An 11096-nucleotide genomic window follows, 5' to 3' on the forward strand; every position below is an offset into this window, starting at 1 on the left:
TTTGATTTCCGTGTGTCTAACCAACGTCATGATGACGTTTCTCGGGTAGAGGTTTATTCTATTGCACAGTTATAACGCACCGCAGAGCGAAAATATTTTCCACGGTGACTCGTGGTGGGCAGCCTGACAGACGAGGCAGAATTTCGAGCGACGTTAAATGTCACCTCATTGCTCCTTTAAAAGCGGCAGTGGAACAGTTATCGATCAAAACTGGCTTTAGAAAAACGCACCGTTATATGTTTTGATTAAAAAAAAATTGGGTATGTCAGTTCATGAACAATATACGTAAATCATAAATGCAGCGCATTAGCCCAGAGATATCCCAGCATGCAATTCACACCAAGTGACATCGTTCTCGCCTTCAACATGAAATGTCTGAGGTTTGCGCATGGTCAGGGGGGGGGGGGATGCTTATTGGGCTCGAGTCCCTGACGAAATGTAGTCGTCCTTGTGTGCGGACCGGTTTACAGACACAGGCAAGATTGCTTTTTCTGATATAACATCCCCCCCTTCACCACCATTGATGGCACAACCCGTGGCTTGTTGAGCAGAGAGTCATGGTGCAGAAACCACACAGAAAAACTGAAGGTATACCGCAAAAGTATGAGTACCAATTGTCCGTCTGCAAAAGTCCTCCCTGCACGACTGCCTCCCGAAAACCTAAAAAAAAAAATTGTGGTAACCAAACTCTGCGCAACAAAATCGTTACCCAAAACCAACTTTGCTCCGTGTTTTTCCAATAGACATTGCAGTGTAGCACAGTTGTGTCGCCCTACCGCAGGGGGGCGCCACCTGTGCAGAAACAAAACAAAATCTGGCACGCCCAGCGGTAGCTAGACGCAACTGTGCCGTGGCTGCCATATTGACTTCTGCGTAGGCAATTCAGGATGAATGGAGAGCAACGTTTGCATGGATAACTTTTTTGTTACGCGGAGTTTGGTTACTACGAATTTTTGTTTTTGTTTTTATCGCATAAATGCGTCATCGTGCGCCACCAGAAGTTCGTACAGTAAGCAGGGAACGCGGTATGTGCGTAAATCTGGGCCTACTTTTTCTACACACACCCTGTATATCGCGAGTGACTCGCATTTGCTAGATGGAAGGAGGATTGTCGATACAACGACAAAATGAGGTATTTATTAATGGAATATGGCTCAAAGCTTATGGATGCTGCTTGTGTTTGTCACAGATACAAGAAAAGCCTGCATGTACAAATGTGCCGTTATAAATCGAAGCAGCATACACAGTGTTGTCAGTATTCCTGACAAATTGCTCTCCCACAGAAGGGCTGAACCGTGGAAGAGTCCAGAACTTTCCAAACACTGCCACTGTTACATCATAAAATATGTTCACGTGCCCCTTACAGACAGAGAGAGCATTCCGCCCACAAATATTGCTCTAATGCACGTGCACAACATGGTGCACGAGCACACAATATCAAAGTGGCCAGAAAGTAAGGTGAAGTGTCTGTGATCGAAGTTCACCGCAGAATTGCAAACAAAAATATTTTCTTTATAAATAATAAAGTACAACTTCCTTAGAAGTTTGTAGGTAGTAAAAGCCGGTTTAAGCGACTCAGATTGGGTCCCCTGTGGAAATGCGCAAGACTAAACAACACACTGTTGCAACGTACTGCACGGCGCAGTGGCAACTTTACCAGCCGTTTTTTTCCTACGAAGACGGGAGATGCAATTTTGATTCTTCAAGAATGGCTTGGGCATCTTTATACTCATTGCTATCTGCCAAGTCTTCAGCTGCTTCCTGGAAAACAGGAATACGAAACAACTCAAGCCATTTTATGTGAGGCTCTCAGACTGCAATCATGCTTGCTGCCACCTCTGGAGTCCTAAAATAAGTACCCTATCTACTGGTCACCATCCTACGAGCTTGTTTCCGAAGAGGGACACAGTGAGCCAGGACTGTGCAAATAGTAATTATTTCCGGAGCTGAATACAAAGCGAGTACTAGTTGCATATCCGAAGCGAATATTTATGTACCTGAAGCAAGCAGGCACATAACAGAGCTAAATGCACATACAAATGTACAAAACATGCCACGTACATTAGGGTATTTATATGAAACAGCGCTCATGTTGTTTTATAGTGCCTCGTGTAGCGCCTTTGGGCAAAGTAGTGCAGCTTCGGAACAAGCCAAATATATTCGAGTCGGAATAGACATAGCTTCGGTTCAAGATTTGAATATAGAATTATTAACTTCGGTATTTGAAAAATCTGAATATTTGCACAGCCCTACTCCAATCGCTTCGTAGTATGGCATAACTGGGTTGTTTAATTTTTTTATGGTGCTCGTGCAGCTAAGTCGCGCACTTGTGCGGCACAAATAAAGAAGAATTTATCATCAATTTCTTCCTGACAGACACCAAATATTGTTCTGTTCATGGTTAATGCTGTACCTTTGCAAAATAGTGAGAACAATTTACAAACCAGGGCAGTTTTGAGGTCATTCCATGCAACTAAGAGCCTCTTCTGGCAATGAGGAACCATCATTAGGGTTTCCTGGATAACCTCCTCCTAAAATGCCAAGCAGGCGGTTAATTTGAGACAAAGCCGTGTTAACAGTCGCCTATCACAAGCACTTACCTGACGATGTAGAGCTGCCTCTTCTTTTTCCTGTTCTTTGAATTTGACAAGCCGCTGTTTTTCGATTTCAACCTCCTTTTCATACGTAGATTTTTCTTTGGAGATTCTGAAATGGGAAGGGTAGATCTTTTTCCTCCTTTGCACTTTTAGTCACCGTACAGAGCGCAGGAAAAAAAGGAAAAGAAAAAAAAGTACAATGTCATTGGACGAACACTCAGTCCTGATGAATAACATGGTTGTCTGAACCTTGTATAGAAATTTCAAGCTTTCACGTTGCCACGCTGGTATGCTGCACGCCCAAGACGAGCTCAACACCCAGGTATATGATACCAGAGTTCACGAATTGCAGCCTGGCCTGTTCGGCATTGCAGGTCATGTGGCCTGAGCAGATGACTGGTTCTGTCACTTACGAGCAGCTTGGGTCTAGCTACACCGGGGGTAACTATATCAGGAGAACACATGCTTTCACTTTATTGCTGTACTGCGATGAGGATCACGAAGTCATATCATAATGGTGCAAATCTCGTCAAGGGTACTACGGATGTGTTTTCCTATGCATATGTTTCACCGTGTTCAAACTACGCGGTCATGTTTCTTACCTACGAGATAATATACTTTCGAGGGCCAGCCGGCCACGCCTCTTCTAGTTCTTTTCTCTTCGGTCTAGTCATGCAGAACGAAGGGCTGCCAACTCTTCGGAGATCAACGTGCTTTCTCAGACGGAGGTCAACATACTTCGTGAATCCAAAACTTTTGGACTAACCGGTACGAATAACAATAATTGCGCCTTGTAAAATAGAACTGCTTCATGGCGTTCTTGTGGTTACTTGTTCATTTCTCTTTTCTAGAAGCCGCAGGATCGTTACTAAACTATATCCGAAGTTTCATTTCGATTTGTACTTTGAACAGACTGCACATGTTCAGCCTTCAGCTTGGGGTGAACAGAGGCTCCGCGCTACTATATACCTACTACCACAACTGTCACCGTCACCGACGCAATTTTGGCTACTGCACAGCGTCAAGAACGTACCTTTTGACAATGCCTGTCTTTATCTTCATCTGTCGAACCCTTGAGTCACCCATATTTCGTGTTAGTTTGTGAGAACCTGACAGATGCGGGGAAACGAAACACTCCTACGCAAAATATAGAACCACGACAGATAGATGGATTCTGCGACTTCACCGACTTTACCCTTTGTAACGGGCGGTAGCTTGCGCTACCTGGTCTGAAATTATGGCATAACTGAGTTGTTTGATGGGATGGCGAACAGAGCGCCAAAAACGGTGACTGGATGAACTAAGCGATTTACGAAAAAATAAATTGCGTAGAAGTGAGTGAAAAAAAAAAAAAGCATGTTAAAAAGCTAATTAATGATTTGGCTCGGACTTAACAATCACAGACGCCGCTTCCAGGTAATTTTTAGATAACCAATCTTCTGGAGATTGGAGACACGTACTTCGATATACAATCTTTGGGGATTGTAGGAGATTGGGGATACTCAGCAGTTCTTACGAGGTTACTTCAAATTTAGGAATTATATTTCAAAACACAAACTGCACAAGAAAAAATAAATAAACGGCAAGACTTTATTTACAAGCGAGGCTCAATAACAAGATGCAAAGCGCACCAGTCTCGCACTTGAATATGCATGCCTACAACTAGCAAAGCTTTCTGTGGAATACTGAAGTACTTTCTTGAGCTTGCTTGTCGTTGTGCACTTTCCATGGCCTGTGCTGTTGAATTGAAGCTGTGCACAATAAAAATGAAAAGCCGACAAAACCACCAAATTAATCATTAACCCAGCTGTAGGAACATGTTGCCCACAGATTTTGTTCCAAGACTAGATAAATTGAAATCTGCTATCGATGCCAGCTGAGACAGGCAGTTTGTTCCGATCAGTTAGGTTGTCCGACTACATTTACTACACATATCAAAAGAGTACAAACTGAAAAAAAAAAAAAAAAAGGAAATTGTTGCCTCAATATTTTCAGCATCACTGCGGTGCTCAAGTAAGAAACAAACACTTCCGTCGCAAGACAACAGCAGTAGTACAGGATAGGAATAAAGCGAAATGGATGCCCAAAGTTTTTCAGTCCTCTCTTCACACTGCGTCCACAGAAGCTTCGATGCAAACGCCAATTTGTGCCACCAGTTGCTCCTCGACCCAAACATTCTGCATTTCCTGTGGTCCAGAACTGAAATAAAGATAGGCAGACCTTAAGTGGGTTTATTTGGAACAGTTGCACACCATTCAGTCTTAGTTCTTTGTTGCACATTGTGCATGAACAAAAAGGAGAAACTGCTTTAGCTGAGCACTTTTATGTTTAACATTTCCAACATATCCAGTCCTCATGTGCTGATTAAGCACATGAGGGCATGTTTATGCCGATTAACCACATTGCCACTGAGCAACACCCATCTACAAGAGCCTTTAGCTTTTCTAAGCCAGCATGGGTTGCAGGAAGACTGCAAAAAGTCAGAAACGAGGGGCATCATAAAGAAAAATGATATGTTCTGTTCAGTGACATTGCCACGGGGCTGACACTTTTTAATGAGCCGACGATGCGATAAAAAAAATGTGTGGCTCCACAAAAACAAATGTTCTCTAGCGAAATGATGCTCATTTACCACCAAAAGTACGCGTCCAACTGTCGCAAAACTTCCACAACAAACTACACTAGAAATATCTTCGTCTCTAACGGTGTGTCTCCAACGTTTTTTTATTCTGCTCGTAAACCAGACCCGAGAACTGACCCCAGCTGAAACTCCAGTCCCTCCGTCCTTCCGTTCCCGTCTCTCCCGTCACTTCACAAAGGCAGCAAAAACTCCCCAGAGCACTTCGTTAGCGTTGGGCTTGGTGGCCTCCATCTCCATGTCGAGATCGAGGAGCTCGCGGACGCGCCGCATGGCCAGCTCGTAATCGTCGTCCGAGAGGGGTGCAAAGGCGTTTTCCAGGACATCCGAGGCGTGGGCTAGGACGAGCAGGGCTAGAATTCGGCGATCCATGCGGTGCGGGTCGTTGACCCAGCGCCCCAGCACGGCGTCCTGGACACGCCGCACCAGCTTGGACTTGGAGGTGGCGTCCACGAGTGGATGGGTGGTCATGTCGAAGAGGAGGAAGTTCTGCTTCTCCGTGGTGAGGACGCCCTTTTCGACCAGATTCTTGGCGAGCCGCTCGCGGACGTTGCGTAGCTGGTAGCGCAACTTCAGCGGGTTCCATGTTTCGCCTGCGTGGGAAAATTTTCGGTTTCAATCTAGAGCTCTAGAGCCCATTGGCAAGTCTCATTGGACGATGGACGCTACGTGCAATATTCTTGAAGAGCCTACGGTCATGTCTTGATTATGCTGACACCTCAGGAGTCATCACTTTTCGTCCGGATAACCAAGCCAAGCAAATTTCTGAGGAAACCCGGAAAATTTGGGAGGCCTCTTTATAGTTGCTGTGCACACTGTAGTATGCACTACTATGCTTAAGCACTAGCACTAGTATGCTTTATAGTATGCACACTGCAGTTCAAAGAACGGTAATGTCTCGGAAAGCTGATCCCGCGCGTATATTTTTATCTCTTTGCAAGAGTATTTTAGAACAGGCCAAAAGACGGGCGATTCCTTCGGGCAGCCTGGACACTGACGTTGATATGAGGATTTATTGCGCCCGGTGGATACAGGGAACCTGTTCCGATTATCGTCGACCATCTCTACCGTGTGCCCGCACACACCGAAAGGGAGTGACCTCTGAAGAAACGGGAGTCAAACAGTACAGAATGCGAACACACCACATGCCAGGGACAGAGGAAGTGGACACTCTTCCGGAAAAGCAAATCGGAATAACCTAGGTCGTGGAAAGTTGGTACTTGCCGTCCCGATACGGATAACGAATTACAAATAACCGAGACAAAATCCAATGGTAGCAGGTTCATTCGCGGTAGTGTAGATAAAAGATAAAACTCCGGATAAAAGAAAAGTGTAGATTCAAGGTAGAGTACAGTGATGTCTCATCACTGTACTCTATTTTGAATGTACACTTTTCTTTTTTTCAGTACACTCTCAGTTTCTTCTTTATGCGCACAGTTCAAGACAGCAACTTAAGCCTTCTAGCAAAGCGCCTCACCGCTAAGATAGTCGATCCAGGATTGAAGGGTCTCAGGAGGTCGCGTGTCCCTGATGTGGCGCAGGGCTTCGTCCAGAAGCACGTCTCCGGTCGGAGCATCTGAGCGAACCACAACCTTGCGCAAGAGAAGCGAGCGCCTGCGGACACCGCCGCGCTCCAGCTCGATGCGGCCTCGGATTGCCAGCTCCACCAATATGCAGCCTCGTAGGCCCGATGAGATGCAGTCATTCCAGAATGATGTGTAGCCCTGTGTTGGCGGGGAAAGTGAGAGACAGAGGGTTAGGTATTAAGTCAACAATTTACGGGATTATTAAATTTTTGCTTTCCCATCTTTCAAGCACTCAGAGGGCCTGTGGCACACGTACTGCTGTCTACAGGTTTTCCCGGCGATTTTAATCCAAGTTCCAGCTAAATTAATCCATGCCCCATAAAGTTTGCATGGCATGTAGATTAATTTCGATGGCGGTGGATTAAAATCACCAGGAAAACCTGTAGTTACACAAGTCATGCGTATCACTGTGAGCAAAAGTGATCAGGAAATGATATTGCGAACCACAACCGCTCATGTCAGATCTCTGAAGCATACACACTCTCCAAAAGGTCACCCCTTACAAAAAGTAATTGCATGCATGGATGTCACTCATTTTAGTATGCATGAATGTAATTCACTATCAGTCCTTCCAAAGTAGAGCCTTGTTTGTTGGCTCACATTCAATGCAAATAACCCCTTGTATTCGAGGTAATTCTGAGTGATCCATTACAACCATTTCGTATCTGACAACACCCTCAGCGGTTCCGAGGCTGCCCACCACACTGATATCAGCTTATTGATTTCCTCCTACCAGAATGAAAGAAAAAAAACGCAAAGGGTGTGCATACAAGAGGCCTCAAATGAAGCTGTGCTTCCGACCTTGTTGGTGTCACTCCTTCTCACAAAGTTGGCCAGATCTAATTTGCCAAGTTGCGCTTACTTGCGTATTGCGTAGAATGAAAGGAATAACAAATTCATCTGACAGTGCTAAAGCAAAGCATCTGTCAGAGCTAAAGTGTTGCAAATGTTGAGCCACTAAGCTGAAATTTAGTGCTGCTCTTTACTGTACTGTGTAAAGCATTCCCTACATCCATCCAGCGCATTACATTAGCCAACGGTTGGATAACACTCAGAAATGCGAACCGCCTTTTCTCCCTTAGGCCCCACCCCCTTTTCTTTTCCTTCTTTCCACGTGACATTAGACCATGGAATTGTGTACCCTCATCCGTCACCTCAGTTGCAAATCATCATTCAAGACAGCTCTCCACTCTTTTTTTTTTTTCCTTTGTAGTGTTACCAATCCATGTTACGCAACCTCTTGTTATGCAACAAATCGCTCACGACATCGTATTACTTTTACCTGTGCTAATCCATTTCCTGTTTTTTTTTTGTTACTGTTCTATTATCATTTCCGTTGCAGTTAGGCAATGTTAATGTTAGCGAGTTAATGTCAATGCAGTTATGCAATGCTGTGTTGATCCATTTCCTAATTCTTTTTTTTTTTTGGTTACTGTTCTGTGTACTCATTTTCACTGCAGTTATGCTCTCTTCGTGTAATGCCGCAAGGCCCTTGGAGCATCGCATTAAATAAATGAATAAATACTACTGCTACCTTGCATTTTAATACACAAACTTTTGCTTAGAGCCAGCTGGTACTTCTCTAAAGCTCACCCCCAACACTGAGCCGCAAGGTTATCCATTCCTTTTGTATGTCTCAGGTGGTCTACAAGTCTATTTGCATATAATATGGTGTTTGTCCTATAATCAAAGAAACATGTAAGGGAAGTAGTCTTGGGTAGTACTTTTCTCAGCACCTAGTTAGAGTAACAGTTACTTATTGTGAGAATGTATTACCTGATGTTTGCAAATAATTACCACTTTTATTGAAAGTGACTGTCCAATGTAAATGTAATGTAGTGAAATATTTTTGTCATACGTTCGCATGCTTTGATTGACTCATCTGAGTGAATGAGTCATGGAGATGACATCTGTAAAATTCTACAGGGGCGTTCCTTGCAGCACTTCTGTTCAATTATTTTTTAGTGTGAGCAGGAATGCATTCGGACTGAGGGGATAGAAATTTACTGACAATACCTTTAAAAGAACTGCTGAAGTGTAACAAGCATGCAATGTAATTGCGGTTGGACTGCACATGTGCAAAAAGGAAAGGTACTGCTCTTAGGCACCTTGAGGGGCTTCCTTTCCATTTGCATGTTCCGGCCTCAGGATGAGATCCGGTGATCTTTCGAACAGAGACTGTTCTCTTCCCGCGCACCGTCCTCATCATCCTGAGCCTTCGCCCTGAAGCATTTACCTTAACATTTAATTACCGGTTTGATGGATTTTCTACCCAGTTGCTTTTCGAAGTTTTTTTTGGACAGTCACATGTACTCAGATTTTGTTCACCCATGACTGATGCAAAGTTATGATCTGCTTATCCTCAAACACTATTTCTGTACAATTACATACCGCACTGCATTTATGTACTTTGGGGCACAGCTTCAACAAATGCTAAACACGAGCGAAAAATCGTGTAAATGATGTGGAAAACAATGAGAAAGAGGGAATGAGCCCTGCTATTGTTTCCTCTAGTCTCAGGCATGCATCCTGTAAAACAGTGCATGCCATTAGTCATCAGCCATCTTCTGTAGAGCTAGCAACTGTGATGTGCTCTGCAAATAATGCTGCTGTTCATAAATCAAACTTGTCTGGATTTTTTTAAACTTCCCGCATTGCCGCCCTACGTCAATTCTAACTGTTAAATGGGATGCGACGCGTGATCTCAGGTTATCCCAGGTAACGTAACGTCATCGGTGATCTGGCATCATACCTTCTCCTCCTCGTAATACCAGGAGTGGAGAGTTAAGGGTCAAGGCGCGGACCCATATTTACGTGATTTTTTTTTTCTGGGAAACAAACTGCACACATCAAAACCTTTAGCGCCACTCGGTAAAATGACACACACACACTTTCGTGAGACGTCTTAATCTGAAAATTTTTTTGGAAGGCCCTCTGTACTCCTTTAAATAATTTTTGTGTGCCATGCAAAAAAAGAAATGTGTTCCTAGCTAGCTTCCGGCTTTGTAAGGGAGCCGAAGTAATTCAGAGAGTCATACAACAGCAGCTGTGAGTGGAGTGAGCTTGCAGACAGACTGCACCTTATTACCACCTTCAAACGTTACAAGAGCAACTGACATTCTGAGAATACCGCATCTCTAACTCGCAAAAAAAAAAAAAAAAGAAAGGAAAGCGTCATTGCATACTACAGCCATACAAAAGCTGGGACGCAGCTTTTACAGCTGGCAGAAATTTGAAAGGTTGTTTTTCATTCGGTAACATTGAGGAATGACACACACGTGACACCGTCAAATGTGAAAGACAACAAGGACATTAAAATACGCATTGCTTCTACCGATTTCTTACACTGAACGAATGTGCGCATAAAAAGAATGTTAGTGAACATTTCTAATGTTCTCCTCGAATAACATCCGCTACCATAATATTTCCAAAGGAGCAAGAAAATTATTTTGTAAGGGGGGAAAAAATGAGGAGAAATTGAGCTCGTCTCCCGCAGGAGAATTGTTGTTGATTCAAAGGTACAGTTGTTGTTCAGCCACCATGTCAATCAAAACAACATGCGGCAAAATGGGTCACTAGCAGAGAGCCCATGGGAGATAGGCACGAGCAAGTTAGCGACGACTGTTCATCGCAAACTCCGCGCAGAGGTTCGACGGTCCAGCTGTAATGCCTGGGCTTATTTCCACTGCATCACCTACGTTGCCTCTTATGACCCAGTACTCATTAACACACGTATTAAAGCAGGCATCAAATCCTGATAGGCCCTTACCTCCGCCCACAACGTTAGGAGACTAAATTGCTGTCAAAGTGGGACTGTCATGAGTTTTACCTCTTTCTCTTTTAGTCCTAACAGTAGAACTTCTTCCATCAATGTCAGACGGGTTTCTTTGGAGTCGACATCATCCTCGCTTTCTTGTCGGTTGGTGTCATCCACGTCTTTAGCCTTGCTCTCCGGGTTCGAATTAACATTCTTTCTCTGAACAAGGCCGTCTTGGCGAAGCATGATGCCCCCCTGATAGTCCAGCTTGAGCCGATGCACAAAGAGGTTGTCCAAATACGAATATATTCACGTTTTCGAACGATTCTGAAGCGAACACATACTAACACCTGTACACAAAACAAAAATTTGGTTGTAATGGCGGATTGATGGTGACGTCAAATAATGAAATGATATGTAGTTTTGAGCGCTAGCAACGTCGAGATTAACGTATTGTAGCACAAACATAAATTGTTGCATTTTAGTACAGTGTATATTAGAGGCAGTTTGTAAAAACT

At 44.0% G+C, this 11096-nt stretch overlaps 2 protein-coding genes across 2 annotated transcripts; both read right to left on the minus strand.

Moving 5' to 3' along the window:
* Positions 1-1115: 1115 nt before the first annotated feature.
* On the minus strand, positions 1116-3857 carry LOC135389027 (tubulin-specific chaperone A-like). The gene is made up of 4 exons (XM_064618962.1): positions 3631-3857; positions 2601-2706; positions 2445-2531; positions 1116-1761 (listed from the first exon to the last, which is right to left on the minus strand). Exons 1-4 carry the CDS (start codon positions 3681-3683, stop codon positions 1672-1674), a joined length of 336 nt encoding a protein of 111 aa, XP_064475032.1. The 5' UTR covers positions 3684-3857; the 3' UTR covers positions 1116-1671.
* A 306-nt stretch (positions 3858-4163) lies between these two features.
* Positions 4164-10971, minus strand: LOC135389026 (Golgi phosphoprotein 3 homolog sauron-like). The gene is made up of 4 exons (XM_064618961.1): positions 10651-10971; positions 6713-6959; positions 5356-5828; positions 4164-4796 (listed from the first exon to the last, which is right to left on the minus strand). Exons 1-3 carry the CDS (start codon positions 10822-10824, stop codon positions 5404-5406), a joined length of 846 nt encoding a protein of 281 aa, XP_064475031.1. The 5' UTR covers positions 10825-10971; the 3' UTR covers positions 4164-4796; positions 5356-5403.
* Between the last annotated feature and the right edge of the window lie 125 nt (positions 10972-11096).

This window comes from Ornithodoros turicata, chromosome 3, assembly GCF_037126465.1.
Source record: "Ornithodoros turicata isolate Travis chromosome 3, ASM3712646v1, whole genome shotgun sequence".
Classification (NCBI taxonomy): domain Eukaryota; kingdom Metazoa; phylum Arthropoda; class Arachnida; order Ixodida; family Argasidae; genus Ornithodoros; species Ornithodoros turicata.

Bases quoted from the DNA above. Each gene is read 5' to 3' on its own strand.
- LOC135389026 (XM_064618961.1), bottom strand. From the start codon at position 10,824: ATGCTTCGCCAAGACGGCCTTGTTCAGAGAAAGAATGTTAATTCGAAC. The intron at 6,960-10,650 runs GTAAAACTCATG...CCGCCAACACAG, and splicing joins TAGGACTAAAAGAGAAAGAG to GGCTACACATCATTCTGGAA. The intron at 5,829-6,712 runs GTGAGGCGCTTT...TTTCCCACGCAG, and splicing joins CTGGATCGACTATCTTAGCG to GCGAAACATGGAACCCGCTG.
- LOC135389027 (XM_064618962.1), bottom strand. From the start codon at position 3,683: ATGGGTGACTCAAGGGTTCGACAGATGAAGATAAAGACAGGCATTGTC. The intron at 2,532-2,600 runs GTAAGTGCTTGT...TTGGCATTTTAG, and splicing joins AGGCAGCTCTACATCGTCAG to GAGGAGGTTATCCAGGAAAC. The intron at 1,762-2,444 runs GTTTGTAAATTG...CCTGTTTTCCAG, and splicing joins ATGACCTCAAAACTGCCCTG to GAAGCAGCTGAAGACTTGGC.